At 50.6% G+C, this 18487-nt stretch overlaps 1 protein-coding gene across 1 annotated transcript; it reads left to right on the top strand.

Annotated features, from left to right (window-relative positions):
• The first annotated feature begins 4221 nt into the window (after positions 1–4221).
• Positions 4222–17147, top strand: selenow2a (selenoprotein W, 2a). The gene is made up of 4 exons (XM_067969320.1): positions 4222–4325; positions 11214–11311; positions 14277–14353; positions 15391–17147. The coding sequence occupies exons 1-4, from the start codon at positions 4297–4299 to the stop codon at positions 15469–15471; spliced, it is 285 nt and encodes a 94-aa protein (XP_067825421.1). The 5' UTR covers positions 4222–4296; the 3' UTR covers positions 15472–17147.
• Positions 17148–18487: the final 1340 nt, after the last annotated feature.

Consider the following 18487-nt stretch of genomic DNA (forward strand, 5'->3'; position numbering starts at 1 on the left):
ACTGGGGTTAAGTTAGTTTTTCTCTCCCTCCTCTCCTAAAGTTGCTGACTTGCACTGGGGTTCAGTTGGTTTTTCTCTCCCTCCTGTCCTGAAGGTGCTGACTCGCACTGGGGCACAGTTACATGGCAGCCCTCTTAACACCTAGTCCAAGTGGCCACTGTGAGTGACAGCTGTGGAGCTGCATTTCAGACGATCCCAATCCCAGCCTTGCTCGATATACTCACTGGAGAGCAATCAGGGATACAAACACTGGTGGACTTTCGACTTCCCTGACTACAGAGGCATGGAGACCAATTAGAACATAAGAACATAAAAAATGGAGGCAGGAGTAGGCCATACAGCTCCTTGAGCCTGCTCCGCCATTCAATAAGATCATGACTGATGTTCTACCTCAACAGCACTCTCCTGCCCTCTCCCCATATCCCTTGATTCCCTTAGTGTCCAAAAATCTATCAATCTCAGCCTTGAATATACTCAACGACGGAGCATCCACAGCCCAGGGATTGGACTGGGGGCATTGCCTGTTGGTATGTTCCACACCAGATGTGTATTCACCCACTCCGCCACTGGGGAGCTCCCAGTAATCAAATACTTCATAAATCTGCCCCCTCTTTCCTCGCCCATTACTCGGTGCAATTCCCTGGCTGGGGGCAGCTGCTCTGCTCCATGGCCTCTGCCCATCCTATTCTGTCCTCAGCCGTAAAGAATTGCATGGCAGCTACCCGTTTGTTTTTCCTCTCTCCCCACTGGAGAAGTGTCTAACCTCCACTGAGCTCCTCTCCGGTACAGTGCAACCTGGGATCTTGTCGTGTCTAACCTCCACTGAGCTCCTCTCCGGTACAGTGCAACCTGGGATCTTGTCGTGTCTAACCTCCACTGAGCTCTTCTCCGGTACAGTGCAACCTGGGATCTTGTCGTGTCTAACCTCCACTGAGCTGCTCTCCAGTACAGTGCAACCTGGGATCTTGTCGTGTCTAACCTCCACTGAGCTCTTCTCCGGTACAGTGCAACCTGGGATCTTGTCGTGTCTAACCTCCACTGAGCTGCTCTCCAGTACAGTGCAACCTGGGATCTTGTCGTGTCTAACCTCCACTGAGCTCTTCTCCGGTACAGTGCAACCTGGGATCTTGTCGTGTCTAACCTCCACTGAGCTGCTCTCCGGTACAGTGCAACCTGGGATCTTGTCGTGTCTAACCTCCACTGAGCTCCTCTCCGGTACAGTGCAACCTGGGATCTTGTCGTGTCTAACCTCCACTGAGCTCCTCTCCGGTACAGTGCAACCTGGGATCTTGTTGTGAGGAGAACCAATGAGATAGATGGGCTAGTGCAGGATTTACATAGAATTTACAACATTGGTACAGGCCATTCGGTCCAACAGGTCTGTGCCGGTGTTTATGTTCCACACGAGCCTCCTCCCACCCCTCTTCATCTCACCCTACCAGCATGTTCATCTAACCTTTTCTCCATCATGTATTTATCCAGCTTCCCCTTAAGTGCATCTATGCTATTCGCCTCAATTGCTCCTTGTGGTAGCCAGTTCCACATTCTAACCATTCTATGGGTAAAGAAGTTTCTCCTGAATTCCTTATTGGATTTATTAGTGACTATCTTATATTAACGGCCCCTAGTTTTGAACTCCCTCATAAGAATGTAAGAAATAGGAGCAGGAGTAGGCCATATGGACCCTCGAGCCTGCTCCGCCATTCAATCAGATCATGGCTGATCTTCGACCTCAACTCCAGTTTGCTGCCCCATTACCTCTCATTCTTCTAAACTCCAGAATATAGGCCCATTCAAACTCAATCTCACCTCATAGGACAACCCTCTCAACCCAGGAATCAATCTAGTGAACCTTTGTTGCACCGCCTCTAAGGCAAGTATATCCTTCCTTAGATAAGGAGAACAAAACTGTACACAGTACTCCAGGTGTGATCTCACCAAAGCCCTGTACAATGTAGCAAGACTTCCTTACTCTTGTACTCCAACCCCCTTGAAATAAAGGCCAACATGCCATTTTCTTTCCTAATTGCTTGCTCTACCTGCATGCTAACTTTCTGTTTTTCTTGCACGAGGACACCCAAGTCTCACCATTTAAAAATTATTCTGTTTTTCTATTCTTCCTACCAAAGTGAATAACCTCACATTTCCCCACATTATACTCCATCTGCCACCTTCTTGCCCACTCACTTAACGGGGGTGATTTTAAACCCCAAGAATGGGTGGGTTAGGGGCGGGTGGGAGTTGAAAATAGTTGTTTTTTTGGGTCGCAACCGAAAAATAATCGGACTTGGCATTCCAAGTGGGAAGCCTGTACGTGTCGGCGTTAAACCCAGAAATAAAGCCGGGTTGAGGTCGCGACCCAAAAACAACTATTTTCAACTCCCCGCCCCCAACCCACCCATTCTTGGGATTTAAAATCACCCCTAACCTGTCCATATCCTTTTGCAGACTCTCTGTGTCCTCCTCACAGCTTACTTTCCCACCTAGCTTTGTATCGTCAGCAAACTTGGATACATTACACTCGGTCCCTTCATCTAAGTCATTAATATAGATTGTAAATAGCTGAGGCCCAAGCACTGATCCTTGCGGCACCCCACTAGTTACAGCCTGCCAACCTGAAAATGACCCGTTTATCCCTACTCTCTGTTTTCTGACCGTTAACCAATCCTCTATCCATGCTAATATATTACCCCCAACCCCATGAGCCCTTACCTTGTGTAACAACCTAAGTGCGAATCAGTCTGGGATGCCTGGGCTTCAAGAGCCGAATAGCCGGGGCTCGGGTCACGTGCGGTCCTGGGACAGTGTCACTGAAGCACAACATTCTTATACTGAAATCACTGAGACTATTCACCACCAGTACAAATACACACCCGTTGCGTTGCTAATGACCCCGAGTCAAGGGGCTGGCAATTTCGAGACAGGGCACCAGACTCCTATGCTATGGGCTGGTGCTTGAATTCTAACCCTTGACTGACATTTGAACTGTTTAACGCCCCCCCCCCCCCCCCCAAAGAGAAAGCAAAGCAATCCGACTTCTGTGAAGTGTAAAACCATCAAATTTTACCCCTTAGCGCCAATTCTGAGTCACAATCACCATAGATAGGACGACTATCCAGGGCAATGTTATTGGTTCTGAAAGCAGTACAGACGGGGATATATATAGAGTGGGCCAAATATATATCACAGAAAGTAATAATAACAGAAAACCCAGCACCTGCACCAAGTGATTTCAAACTGCAGCATTAGTGAAGCACAACAGTGACACCTCGTGGCTTTGAATGATCAGGGAAGCTACTTCAAGTTCCAATCCATCTATTTCCCTCTCTGGTATATTTTCTCTCACTGATATATTTCCCTCTCTTTCTCTGCTATGTTCCCCCCTTTCCCTGGCCCGTCAGGCTGAACCAGACTGTTTGCAACCTCGGAGTCCTATCTGACCCTGAGCTGAGCGTCTGACCCCATATCCTTTCCATTACCAAGACCGCCTACTTCCAACTCCGTAACATCGCCCGTCTCCACCCCTGCCGCAGCTCATCTGCTGCTGAAATCCTCATCTGTGCCTTCCTTACTTCCAGATTTGAGTATTCCAATGCTTTCCTGGCCGGACTCCCATCTTCCACCCTCCGTAAACTTCAGCTCATCCAAAACTCTGCTGCCCGTATCCTAACTCGCACCAAGTCCCGTTCACCCGTCACCCCCTGTGCTCGCTGACCTACATTGGCTCCCGGTCCGGGAATGCCTCGATTTTAAAATTCTCATCCTTGTGTTCAAATCCCTCCATGGCCCTCGCCCCCTCCCTATCTCTGTAACCTCCTCCAGCCCTACAACCCTCCCAGATCTCTGCGCTCCTCCAATTCTTGCCTCACGTTCATCCCCGATTTCCTTCGCTCCACCATTGGCGGCCGTGCCTTCAGCTGCCTAGGCCCCAAGCTCTGGAATTCCCTCCCTAAACCTCTCCACCTCTCCACCTCTCTCTTCCTTTTAAGACGCTCCTTAAAACCTACCTCTTTGACCAAGCCTTTGGTCACCTGTCCTAATATCTCCTTACGTGGCTCGGTGTCAAATTTTGTTTCATAATCCCTCCTGTGAAGCGCCTTGGGACATTTTACTGGGTGAAAGGCGCTATATAAATGCAAGTTGTTGTTGTATTGCTGTTGCCCCTGGTTACCTCAGGCCCGCCCCGATACGGGGTTTTCCGCTCTGCCCTTGCCCCGCCCCTTTGTAGATCACGTGACTGTCGGCGTCAAGTGTCCGTCGATCGAGCGGCGGAGAGAAGGACGGAGCGGCCTGAGAATGAGCGCCAAGATTCACGTCGAGTATTGGTGTGTAGGCCGAGGCCTGGGGCTGGTGTCGGGGGTTTGGCGGTGAGCGGGGGGGTTTGCGGGGAGCCGGGGGTTTTGTGGGGGGGGAAGTCGCCGCCGAGGGTGAACCGTCAACCTAACCTGCTGTCCCGGGATGATTGACGGGAGCTGCGGCCAATAGGATTGTTAGCTTGTCAGCTGACTGTGCATAGTTAGCCAATTGGAGCCGGGGGGCGGTGCCGCGATCAGGTTAGGTCGCCCCCGCCCTGTCAGTGGGAGTTCCAGCGAGACCCGAACCCCCAATAAACAGAGAGGAAGGGGGCAAATGAACAGATCAGCATTGATTTTTATATAAAGTCATTAGTCTAGTGCACACTTGTGTAATTGTCACACTTCCTGACACAGTTCAGACATTATATTTTGGCATATCCTCTCAACGTGAGCAACGCCACAGGAGATCTGGGAGGGCCGGCATGAGTAACCCTGTGGCAGTGCTGCCTGCCCCTGTGGCAGTGCTGATGATGCTGTGTCTAACACCGTGGCGCTGCTGGTGCTGCCTGCCCCTGTGGCGGTGCTGGTGCTGCCTGCCCCTGTGGCGGTGCTGGTGCTGCCTGCCCCTGTGGCGGTGCTGGTGCTGCCTGCCCCTGTGGCGGTGCTGGTGCTGCCTGCCCCTGTGGCGGTGCTGGTGCTGCCTGCCCCTGTGGCGGTGCTGGTGCTGCCTGCCCCTGTGGCGGTGCTGGTGCTGCCTGCCCCTGTGGCGGTGCTGGTGCTGCCTGCCCCTGTGGCGGTGCTGGTGCTGCCTGCCCCTGTGGCGGTGCTGGTGCTGCCTGCCCCTGTGGCGGTGCTGGTGCTGCCTGCCCCTGTGGCGGTGCTGGTGCTGCCTGCCCCTGTGGCGGTGCTGGTGCTGCCTGCCCCTGTGGCGGTGCTGGTGCTGCCTGCCCCTGTGGCGGTGCTGGTGCTGCCTGCCCCTGTGGCGGTGCTGGTGCTGCCTGCCCCTGTGGCGGTGCTGGTGCTGCCTGCCCCTGTGGCGGTGCTGGTGCTGCCTGCCCCTGTGGCGGTGCTGGTGCTGCCTGCCCCTGTGGCGGTGCTGGTGCTGCCTGCCCCTGTGGCGGTGCTGGTGCTGCCTGCCCCTGTGGCGGTGCTGGTGCTGCCTGCCCCTGTGGCGGTGCTGGTGCTGCCTGCCCCTGTGGCGGTGCTGGTGCTGCCTGCCCCTGTGGCGGTGCTGGTGCTGCCTGCCCCTGTGGCGGTGCTGGTGCTGCCTGCCCCTGTGGCGGTGCTGGTGCTGCCTGCCCCTGTGGCGGTGCTGGTGCTGCCTGCCCCTGTGGCGGTGCTGGTGCTGCCTGCCCCTGTGGCGGTGCTGGTGCTGCCTGCCCCTGTGGCGGTGCTGGTGCTGCCTGCCCCTGTGGCGGTGCTGGTGCTGCCTGCCCCGACCCTGTGGCGGTGCTGGTGCTGCCGTGTCTGACCCTGTGGCGGTGCTGGTGCTGCCGTGTCTGACCCTGTGGCGGTGCTGGTGCTGCCGTGTCTGACCCTGTGGCGGTGCTGGTGCTGCCGTGTCTGACCCTGTGGCGGTGCTGGTGCTGCCGTGTCTGACCCTGTGGCGGTGCTGGTGCTGCCGTGTCTGACCCTGTGGCGGTGCTGGTGCTGCCGTGTCTGACCCTGTGGCGGTGCTGGTGCTGCCGTGTCTGACCCTGTGGCGGTGCTGGTGCTGCCGTGTCTGACCCTGTGGCGGTGCTGGTGCTGCCGTGTCTGACCCTGTGGCGGTGCTGGTGCTGCCGTGTCTGACCCTGTGGCGGTGCTGGTGCTGCCGTGTCTGACCCTGTGGCGGTGCTGGTGCTGCCGTGTCTGACCCTGTGGCGGTGCTGGTGATGCCGTGTCTGACCCTGTGGCGGTGCTGGTGATGCCGTGTCTGACCCTGTGGCGGTGCTGGTGATGCCGTGTCTGACCCTGTGGCGGTGCTGGTGATGCCGTGTCTGACCCTGTGGCGGTGCTGGTGATGCCGTGTCTGACCCTGTGGCGGTGCTGGTGATGCCGTGTCTGACCCTGTGGCGGTGCTGGTGATGCCGTGTCTGACCCTGTGGCGGTGCTGGTGATGCCGTGTCTGACCCTGTGGCGGTGCTGGTGATGCCGTGTCTGACCCTGTGGCGGTGCTGGTGATGCCGTGTCTGACCCTGTGGCGGTGCTGGTGATGCCGTGTCTGACCCTGTGGCGGTGCTGGTGATGCCGTGTCTGACCCTGTGGCGGTGCTGGTGATGCCGTGTCTGACCCTGTGGCGGTGCTGGTGATGCCGTGTCTGACCCTGTGGCGGTGCTGGTGATGCCGTGTCTGACCCTGTGGCGGTGCTGGTGATGCCGTGTCTGACCCTGTGGCGGTGCTGGTGATGCCGTGTCTGACCCTGTGGCGGTGCTGGTGATGCCGTGTCTGACCCTGTGGCGGTGATGCCCATGCCGTGTCTGACCCTGTGGCGGTGATGCCCATGCCGTGTCTGACCCTGTGGCGGTGATGCCCATGCCGTGTCTGACCCTGTGGCGGTGATGCCCATGCCGTGTCTGACCCTGTGGCGGTGATGCCCATGCCGTGTCTGACCCTGTGGCGGTGATGCCCATGCCGTGTCTGACCCTGTGGCGGTGATGCCCATGCCGTGTCTGACCCTGTGGCGGTGATGCCCATGCCGTGTCTGACCCTGTGGCGGTGATGCCCATGCCGTGTCTGACCCTGTGGCGGTGATGCCCATGCCGTGTCTGACCCTGTGGCGGTGATGCCCATGCCGTGTCTGACCCTGTGGCGGTGATGCCCATGCCGTGTCTGACCCTGTGGCGGTGATGCCCATGCCGTGTCTGACCCTGTGGCGGTGATGCCCATGCCGTGTCTGACCCTGTGGCGGTGATGCCCATGCCGTGTCTGACCCTGTGGCGGTGATGCCCATGCCGTGTCTGACCCTGTGGCGGTGATGCCCATGCCGTGTCTGACCCTGTGGCGGTGATGCCCATGCCGTGTCTGACCCTGTGGCGGTGATGCCCATGCCGTGTCTGACCCTGTGGCGGTGATGCCCATGCCGTGTCTGACCCTGTGGCGGTGATGCCCGCCCCTGTGGCAGTGCTCGTGATGCCCGCCCCTGTGGCAGTGCCGGTGATGCCGTGTCTAACATCGTGGCGGTGACGCCTGCTAGTCTTAGTTCTTCCCATTGGATGGAACTGTCGCCTATTACGAGACCTGTTATCCCCCGCTTGTTCCAGAGATGTTGCTGTAACCTGTTACAATGGCTAAAAAACATACTAGCTGAGGTTTTCTGCTTCTGCGCTCACCAACCAGTGATTTTCCTCCCATACACTATAATGGGGGCCTGGTCAGCCTACTAACGGAAAACCCCAGCCAGCAATATCTCGGACTAACAACGAGCAACACCACAGGAGACTCAATAGCATCCATAACGTGTCTCGATTGCTTGTGCAGCTCCTGTTTTGAGCTTTGGGACATTTTACCACGTTAAAGGCGCTATATAAATGCAAGTTGTTGTGGTTCAGGGCCTGTGCAGTTTGAGGGTTCTGTCAAAAACCTTCACCCGAACTGTTCTTCACCCAGAACCTTTCTTTTCTCAGATGGATTTTCTGTGTTTATTTTAGACCAGCTCCTTTTACAATTCTCTGTTTCACCAGAGTTTATATGATGTACTTAATTAAGGGTGTTTTCCTTACTGGGATATGTCGCTGCGCTAAGAATAGAAAATATGAAAAATAACAGCAGCCTCGGTAAAGAGAAATGGTGACTTTGGTGCAGCTATTTTGCAGAAATGTGTTGCTTGGCATTATTACCATTAAAAATTAGGCATAGCAATTCTCCTTCACCTGACCACCTATCCAATGCACCACCTCTTGAATACAGCCTCTTGGCTTATTGGTTGTGAATTGTGCTAGTGGCCAAACAGTTTCCGTGATTGCCCACTTGTTGACACCTGGCAGAATACAGGGAGGGAAGGGGTTAGATTGCAACTCATCTTATGTGCTGTTTATTGGTTGGTTACGGAGCAGCAGAAGCCCGGGGGAACTGTCACCTGCCCTCCCAGGGAGGGTGAACATTTCCAGCAAAATAGCTAAGCTCTCAACATTATTGTGATGAGTAATATGTTGGTTGTCAAGGCACCTCTGCCAAGCAGTGTGAGAATCTGTTTTGCAGTGGCTGTCTACAGAGGGCGAGGCATTCGTATTTCCCTGACAGGAAATCAGGGACTTTGAGGCATGTAGTGCAGTGTGAGAGTGATGTTTGAAAACGTCCACGGGGACAATGTTGGAGTGAAAACACTGCCTTTTAGAGCATTGATGTGATGGGTTGCTGGGTGATTAGGTGCTGAGATGTGGGTTTGTCCCTGTATTTCTCCACACACAGCTTGGGGAGATAGTAAGTGGAGGTCACTCAGTTCCCCCCAAAAATAGAGAAAGGCTTCCCTGGGGTTGATGAGTTAGGGAGCAACAATTGGCCTCAGTATCCCTGAGTTTGGGGGGGGGGGGGGGTGGGAAATCAGCCATGATTCCCTGATCAAAAGTGATTGGCATATCAACTTGGGAATGGAACGCTGGGTTAGAATCATAGAAAGGTTACAGCACGGAAGGAAGCCATTCGACCCATTGAGTTCATGCCAGCTCTATGCAAGAGCAATCCAGCTAGTCCCACTCCCCTGCCCTATCCCCGTAGCCTGCTATTTTTTTCCTTTCAAGTACTTATCCAGTTCCCTTTTGAAGGCCATGATTAAATCTGCCTCCACCACCCCCTCGGGCAGTGCATTCCAGATCCTAACCGTTCACTGCTTAAAAAAGTTTTCCCTCATGTCACCTTAAATCTATATCCTCTGGTTCTTGACCCTTCCACCAATGGGAACAGTTTCTCTCCATCTACTTTGTCTAGATCCTTCATGATTTTGAATACCTCTATCAAATCTCCTCTCAACCTTCTCTGTTCCAAGGAAAACAACCCCAGCTTCTCCAGTCTATCCACTAAATTCCCTCATCCCTGGCATAATCCGTGAAACCCTGGGTTTGTTCTTCTTTTGTGCATGTTTGTAAGTATATGCAGCGTCTGGGGTTCAGGGTACCGAGCGAGGGTTGGGGCGGTGAGAGGGGATGATCTGGGATTAGTACTTATCTAAAGAATTTGACTGCATGTACTGGTGCCGCTCTGATACGTTGTACGCCATCTCTCTCGTCTCTGGGTTTTGAGATAATTGTACAACGTCAATTAAATGGCACCCTTTTTTTGATTAAAACATTGTGTTGGTGGATTTTCAGGATTAGAAATTGAGTTGTGGTTGATTTTTTTTGGAGAAGACCTGATTGGTCACCTAGGTCTAGGTGAGTAAGTGCTTATTAAAGGTTGTTATTTAGCAACACCTGCTGGAAGTCCCTATGTGTGAGGACAGGTGTTTGTGCTCAGCCCATGGTAGAATAGCTTGCTGAAACTCACTGCCCAGGCTCATACCTGATGAAATGGCCACTTAGACAAGAGGGAAATTGGAGATGGAAAAATCAGCAGTTAAAAGCTTGACACAAGTTATCTTGATGTCTGTCTGTTGGAATCTCAAACTTTAAATACTTAAAACCTTTTGTCAAAAGAAGATGCTGTAATGGGCACAAAGCCAGATTTCAGAATTTTTAATTCCTCTTGGTGTGCGTCACATTGTGAGTTTCATTTTGGTTCCTGGCTTAGGTGGGCCGGAATGGAATGTGGAGTTGGCCTGAACTCGTTAGAAAGAAAGAACTTGCATTTATAAAGGGCCTTTCGTATCCTCAGGACGTCCCAAAGCGTTTTACATCCAACAAAGTACTTTTGAAGTGCAGCCACTGTTGTAATGTAGGAAACGTTGGAGCCAATTAGTGCACAGCAAGATCCCACAAACAGCAGTGATCAGATAATGTTTTTAGTGATATTGGCAAAAGAGAAACTATGTATATATTATATATGTGGCTTTGGGAGCTGAGTCCATGAGGGGGTCCCAGAAGTTCAAGACCAACATCCGTCACACCTTCAATAGTAGGGGATGTCCTGGGCTGTTCTATAAGGACAGGAGTGTGATGCCATGTAACACAGTGCAATATTCTGAAGGTACTGGGGAGCTGTGTGTAATCCCTTCAAGAGTACAAAGTGTCATACCCCTCACACATGCTGGGAGGTCGAGTGTTCCACAGTGCACCGAGGAGACCTTATCTGTAAGACCGCCTATCCTGCACTATGCAGAAACTCACTTTGCACGTTGAGCAAGAGTCCCACCAAGTGGAGGTGCAGGAGCACAGCTTTCTGGAGGTAATAGTACTTGGGCTAGCTGCAGCTTGGAGCTCATTCATGCAAACTTTGCCCATTTGTACCTGAGTCCTGAGCATCATTTTGTCAGCGATTGGAGTAGGGGCTCTGTGGGAGTGTGTCAACATTTGCAGGGGTCCCCCTGCTCACAGGAAATAAAACAGACTTACATTTATATAGCACCTTTCACAACCTCAGGACATCCCAAAGCACTTCACAGCCAATGCGGTACTTTTGAAGTATAGTCACTGTTGCAATGTAGGAAGCACAGCAGCCAATCAGTGCTGCACTGGAGGATTAGCCTGGATTATGAGCTGAAGCCTCTGGAGCGGGGCTCAAACCCGCGACCGTCAGACTCAGAGGGGAGTGCGCTACCCCTAAGCCACAGCTGACGCAGGAAAGTTTGTAACCGTAGTACAGTGCTGTGCAAACAAGGGAGAAGATGGATTTCTGTCACGGGAGAAGCTGATTGAGGGAGCGAGGAGACTCAATGATGTGCAGAGAATTTTACTATAGTGTGACACAGTAGTCAGATAATTGCACTAACTGCTGGTGATACTGTTAATAAGTCTGTCAGATATTGAGTGAAGTTGATGAACTGACTCCATTGTGTGTTTGTTGTAGTGGTGCCTGAGGGTACCAGCCCCGCTATCAGAAACTCGCCAACACCATCATGGGGACGTTTCCTGATGCGGATATTTCTGGAGATGTTGGGAGATCAGGTAACGTCGATGCATTAAACACTGTCCTTTCAGCTATCGCCCTTCAGGTGGGAGGGTGGGATGGTTGTGGATTTCCACACCTTTCTCAATGGCCCTAAAGTACTTTGTATAGCAGGAGCAGCAATAGGTGAACTTCAACTTCAGTCAAGGCTGAAATCTGTGGGTTTCTCTCCGTTTTACGTTGGGAATTCCTCTCCCTGCTGTAATAGCTACCTGGCTAACCTGCAGTTAGAGAAAGACTTGCATTCATATTGTTCCATCCCTCAAAAGCACTTCACAACAATAAATTATATTGAAGAGCAATATCTCTGGTTAGGTAGGCAATTGTACAGCCAATTTGTGCAGAGCAAGATCCCACAAACAGCAGGTGAGACAGATGAGCAGTTAACTGTCTTTTGGTGCCATTGATCGAGAGAGGTATCTTTCCTCCACGCTGGGAAAGCTCAGTGAGATCTTTGTAACATCCATCTGAACCACCAGAAGAGGAGAGACAGGACTTCAGTTTAACGCCTTATCTGAAGGATGGTACGTCCAAGGATACAGCACTCCGTTAGTGCTGCACTGGAGTATCAGTCCAGAATATGGGCTCATGTCCTGGAGTAGGGCTTGAACCCTCGACCTTCTGACTCCGAGCCAAACTTTGTGGTTCCTACATCTCCAATCGAGCCAAACTTTGTGGTTCCTACATCTCCAATGCTGTTCGAACCATAGAAGTTTACAGCACAGAAGGAGGCTATTTGGCCCATTGTGTCTGTGCTGGCTCTATGCTGGAGTATTTCAAAACTAATCCCACTGCCCTGCTTTCCCCATAACTTCTCTGCTTCAAATCTTTATCTATCTAATCTTCCTGTAAAAGATGCAATAGTCTCTGCTTTAACCAACCCTCTATTTTAAAAAACCATTTCTCCCAATCCCCCTCCTCACTCTATTGGTGTCAATTTTAAATTAATGACCCCTTGCCACTAACTCCCCAACCAGACAAAATAGTCTTTCCCTATTCACTCTATCAAAACTCTTAATAATTTTTAAAATCTCTCTTAAATCTCCTCATCGCCTTCTCTGCTGCAGTGAAAATAGTAAACAATTTTACAACACCAAGTTATAGTCCAGCAATTTTATTTTAAATTCACAAGCTTTCGGAGATTTTCTCCTTCCTCAGGTAAATGTTCAGGATCTCCTTGAAGCCTACGCATTTATACATATTGAATAATACATGGTGTTTACAGACTGCCCCTGCAACTGCCCGTTGCCAAGGCAATCACCGTGTTCAGACAGAGAGGTGTCATCTGCAGAACCCCCGAATACACATCGACCTCATAGACCTCCTCAGGAGACTAACACGGGACGCAACCAACAGAGTACCCTTTGTCGTCCAGTACTTCCCCGGAGCGGAGAAACTACGCCATGTTCTCCGCAGCCTTCAACATGTCATCAATGAGGACAAACACCTCGCTATGGCCATCCCCACACCTCCACTACTCGCCTTTAAACAGCCACCCAACCTCAAACAGACCATCGTTCGCAGCAAATTACCCAGCTTTCAAGAGAACAGCGTCCACGACGCCACACAACCCTGCCACGGTAACCTCTGCAAGACATGCCAGATCATCGACACAGATACCACCATCACACGAGATGACACCACCCACCAGGTGCATGGTTCATACTCCTGTGACTCGGCCAACGTTGTCTACCTCATACGTTGCAGGAAAGGATGCCCCAGAGCATGGTACATTGGCGAGACCATGCAGACGCTGCGACAACGGATGAACGGACACCGCGCAACAATCGCCAAACAGGAGGGTTCCCTCCCAGTCGGGGAACACTTCAGCAGTCAGGGACATTCATCCACCGACCTTCGGGTAAGCGTACTCCAAGGCGGCCTTCGAGACACACGACAACGCAAAATCGTCGAGCAGAAATTGATAGCCAAGTTCCGCACCCATGAGGACGGCCTCAACCGGGATCTTGGGTTCATGTCACGCTACACGTTACCCCACCAGCGAACAAATGTTATCTGTTTTTAATATAATGGGTCATTTGCTGGCTCTCTCTGCCTTCCGGATGTTTCTGCCTCTCTCTGTGTTTTTTTTTCTCTTTTTTTTCCCTGTTTGTTTTTTTGTTGAATGTGTATTCGGGGGTTCTGCAGATGACACCTCTCTGTCTGAACACGGTGATTGCCTTGGCAACGGGCAGTTGCAGGGGCAGTCTGTAAACACCATGTATTATTCAATATGTATAAATGCGTAGGCTTCAAGGAGATCCTGAACATTTACCTGAGGAAGGAGAAAATCTCCGAAAGCTTGTGAATTTAAAATAAAATTGCTGGACTATAACTTGGTGTTGTAAAATTGTTTACAATTGTCAACCCCAGTCCATCACCGGCATCTCCACAGCAGTGAAAATAGTCTCAGTATCTTGAGTCTCTCCTCATAACTATAGTTTCCCACCCCTGGCAGCATCCTGGTAAATCTACACTGTACGCTCTCTATAGCTTTAATGTCCTTTCTACAATGGAATGCTGTTTAATTTTCCTGCCCGATATGAACTTAGGTTATTTCCTACTGCGTTTATATTATCACTGGTGTGTTGCTAATCCCTTTTTACTGCTGAAATGATCTATTCCTCATTTATATAATAATATAGTTCTGTTCTCCGCCCTCTTGACGTTCCTTGTACCGTCTGTCAGTGTGATAGGTGTGCTTATCATTGATTATTGATTGATTGATTGATTATTTCCCTCATTCCTTCCTTCTCCTCGCCTCATTGCTCTGTACCTCTCCCTTGGTGTGCCCATTAACGGGGACTCACGGGCAGAGACTACCCTCCCACTCTGTGACACAGTCTGTTATACCAGTAACACATTGCCCTTTGCTTAGCTTTTTGTAAAATGCCCTGTGACTACTGTCTGTAGCTGAGGAAATGTATCTTGTTTGTTAATCAACTTTTTTTTCTTTGACTTCAGGCAGCTTTGAGATTGAAATCAATGGCCAGCTGGTGTTCTCCAAACTGGAAACCAGTGGGTTCCCTTATGAAGATGATGTAAGTAAAGAATTTAATCCTTTCAAGACTGAACCTGTACAATTCTAAACGTAACTGGTTCCCCCTGCCTCACCCTGTACCCATGTTGTCTTCGGCAGGGTGGGATAGTATCATTTCTGGGTATCCTCCATGCAGACACTCTGGATGTACCCAGTGGGGTGCGGGGAAGGCGGGGAGTGATGTACTTCAATGATGTGAGAAGGTAGCCCCCTGCCTCCCCACCCCCCCACCCGACTGTCTCCATTTCCCATTGGGTTTTGCTCCATAACTCTGGGTCCTGGATTATATGGTCTCCTTTACCTGCTGGTCCCTCTCTACATATCACATAGAATTACATAGTATTTACAGCACAGAAACAGGCCATTCAGCCCCAATGGTCTGTGCCAGTGTTTATGCTCCGCACGAGCCTTCTCCCTCCTGACTTCATCTCAACGTATCTGACACAAGTGTGGAATTCTCTGCCACAAACCATTGTCGATGCAGAGTCAATAAATTCTCTTAAAATGGGAATTAGACAAGAGGAATATAAACACATCTGGGGAGAGAGGAAAGTGGGATAGGCTAGCTGGTTCATGTGAAGAAAACCACAGCAATGGGCTGAATGGCCCCACCATTGGCGGCGGTGCCTTAGCTGCCTAGGCCCAAAGCTCTGTAATTCCCTCCCTAAACCTCTCCGCGCCCCCCTCCTCCTTTTTAAGACACTCCTTAAAACGTACCTCTGCGACCACCTGTCCTAATATCTCTTTACGTGGCTTGGTATCAAATTTTGTTGGATAATCGCTCCTGTGAAGCGCCTTGGGACGTTTTACTATGTTAAAGGTGCTGTATAAATGCAACTTGTTGTTGTACTTGTGTAACCGTAAACTGCAGCGATTTGTCCTTGAGGAAATGTGTGCGCTCAAATCAAGATGACTTATTGAAGCTAAATCGCAGTGGATTCTGTCACTGACAGTAACGACTTTCTGCATAGCTTGCCAGGCAGGTGAATGTGAGCAGTGGTTTCTGAAGCTGTACTGGTTACTCGCTGTCTGTTACAGATCATCGATGCAATCCAGAAAGCCAATAATGGCGAAGATGTCCAAAAGATCCTGAAGAGCCACCCTTGTATCATTCTGTAGCCCTGCCTAGATGGTGCCTTTTCTTAGTCAGCTGTCAACCTACGATTGAAAACCTGCCTTGAAGTGTGTTCAGTCCAGGTCCTGGCGATGTGGAACAATTCAAGCCTCCAAGACAGTGTGATGTAGCTCTTTTTAGTGTAGTATTGTGATTTCACGTACTAGGTGCTGCTTGCGAAATATTTATTATGTAAACCTGTGGTGACCCGACTATCGAGTGTAATTTAGATTTCTTCACCAACCCAGTGTGCTTCAGATACAACTTGTAATCCCTGCCTCTCGGAGCAAATCAAATTAATGCATTTTTAAGAAATGTTTCCGCCCAATGTAGTTTGCAAATCACTGTTTTGCTGTCCCTCCTTTTTCTAAGGCATTTTTGCCTTTAGTTGTTCCCTGGGCAGACACAGTTTTCTGCAGGTATTCTGACTGTTCCCGGGCCTCTGCCTGTGCTGCTGTGAAACACACGAGTGACCCAAAGCTCTCCTATCTCGTCTACTTTCCTCACTTCCGTTCTCTAGTAGAAGCAGTCTGCCTAAAATCGGGGAATCATGGGGCACCGTGTGTGCACATCATGCAACGAAATGTGATGTGCGTCCCTCACAAAGGGATATTCACTCTCAGTCCAGGCAGGATGCAGGGCTGCCTCACCCCCCTCCCCCCATTGTGTCACTATCTCCGCTCTTTAGCCTTGGTGAGAGAAGAGCGGCAGAACTTGTAAATGAAAGCAGCCAGATTCTACTGACAAATGTCACTTATTTATAACCGTGAGTGCACACTACTTGGATAAGAGTCTCTGTGCTCAGAATATGGAAGGGTTGTTTCATGCACGGAGGGGAGTTTGGTCCTTATTTTGACCTTTCCCCCTTGCATTGGACTTGATTGTTTTGGAGGCTGACCTGCTTCTAACTGTTAGCCAGCACTCTTGGCCAGCCACTCTTGATGTAAGGAGGGGGAATGTTGACCACTTGTTCTTTGATTCCTCCCTGTCCCGTCCCCTCACCAAACAGGAAGACGCTGGATCTTTGCGTGACATCTCCCTGCACAGCGTGGCTGAGATTGAGTTGGGCAGAGAGTCGGGGCCTTGAACCTACATCCCTCTGCTCTATTGTGTTATATGTTCAAGCATCAACACTGTGCCTCGGGCAATGAGTTCCTATTGATCTGAGAAACAGCAATTGCTAGATTAGACCATGCTTTGCTCAGAGAGGCGGATTATCCCCACTCCTGCACTTTTATCTCTATTATTGAGTTTCAATTACTGGATTAAAAGGGATGAAGATTCCTGGGGAATCCGTGTGAGCTGTGGATCTACTCCCATCGCAGCTGTGTGGGGCGGCTGAGTGTATGACTCATTCCTCGCACCATTCGTGTACATTCCCGAGTCCTGCTCTTTCTCCATTGTCTGAGGCGGTTACATGTCCTGGGGTTTTCTCCGAAAGCAGCTGCTGATTTACTGAAACTGTCGACTTGCTGCAGATTTAGAATCTGGTTTCTATGAATGACTATTTTAACTGAAAAACTAATGGTTGAAATATGATAGGAAAGAGATGCCTTTTTCTAACTGGAGAGCAGATTTGCAAGTTCAGTTTAAAAAAAAATGTTACTTAAAAAGAATTATGCTGTGTGAACTTGACTGATATCTAATCTAATATAATTAAAACATTTTCACATGATCAGAACTTGTGCTGTTGTCAGTTGTTTGTAAGAATGGAAATTGAGTTTTTAATATGTAAATTCATGCTGATAACTGAAACCAATTCTTAGTGATTTCTTAGAGTCAGTGGGCAGCGCTCTCATCTCTGAGTCAGAAGATTGTCGGTTTGAGTCCCACTCCAGAGAATTGAGCACATAATCCAGGCTGACACTCCAGTGCAGTACTGAGGGAGTGCTGCATTGTTGGGGGTGCTGACTTTCAGATGAGTTGTTAAACTGAGGCCCCGTCTGCCCTCTCAGCTGGACATAAAAGATCCCTCGGCAATATTTTGAGGAGAGCAGGGGACTTCTCCCAGCATATCTTCATCCCTCAACCAACATCACTGAAAAAAACATTATCTGGTCATTATTGGCTTTAAAGCGCATTGGGACACCTTGAGGTCATGATGCAAGTTCTTTCTTTATTAGAAGCAAAATAGTAAAGTATATTTAGTGTGTGAGGTGATTTCATACTGTTCATTTTATACTCGGTTCGTGATTTCCTCCCTGTCTCCTGCGCACAGCCCACCTTGAGGGACTCCCACCAGGCTCCATCCAGCAGTGGGACCCAAAAACCAGCCAGGACCACGGCCCCGGTCACTGTCCTAGAGTAGCCGGAGAGCACAGTTGGAACTCGTGCCCTTGTTAGAGTTCAGTGCTGTGTCAGACCAATCGTCAGTTTGGCTTTAAAAGCTACAAAGAATTCTTTTTAAATGATCTGCAGGTTTGTCACGAAGATCATTTCACGTCGGCAATAAAACAATGGAGGATAAAGTGCAGTTCAGTCCACACGCTTCTAATGAGAAGCTCTTGATCCATCCCTTCAAACTGCTGCCAGTGTTACAGTGACAGGCCTGCACCCACCAGTACCGTACCCCAGCGTTATACCGTGACAGGCCTGCACCCACCAGTACCGTACCCCAGCGTTATACCGTGACAGGCCTGCACCCACCAGTACCGTACCCCAGCGTTATACCGTGACAGGCCTGCACCCACCAGTACCGTACCCCAGCGTTATACCGTGACAGGCCTGCACCCACCAGTACCGTACCCCAGCGTTATACCGTGACAGGCCTGCACCCACCAGTACCGTACCCCAGCGTTATACCGTGACAGGCCTGCACCCCAGCGTTATACCGTGACAGGCCTGCACCCCAGCGTTATACCGTGACAGGCCTGCACCCCAGCGTTATACCGTGACAGGCCTGCACCCCAGCGTTATACCGTGACAGGCCTGCACCCCAGCGTTATACCGTGACAGGCCTGCACCCCAGCGTTATACCGTGACAGGCCTGCACCCCAGCGTTATACCGTTACAGGCCTGCAC

The sequence above is a fragment of the Heptranchias perlo genome, chromosome 30 (assembly GCF_035084215.1).
Source record: "Heptranchias perlo isolate sHepPer1 chromosome 30, sHepPer1.hap1, whole genome shotgun sequence".
NCBI lineage: Eukaryota > Metazoa > Chordata > Chondrichthyes > Hexanchiformes > Hexanchidae > Heptranchias > Heptranchias perlo.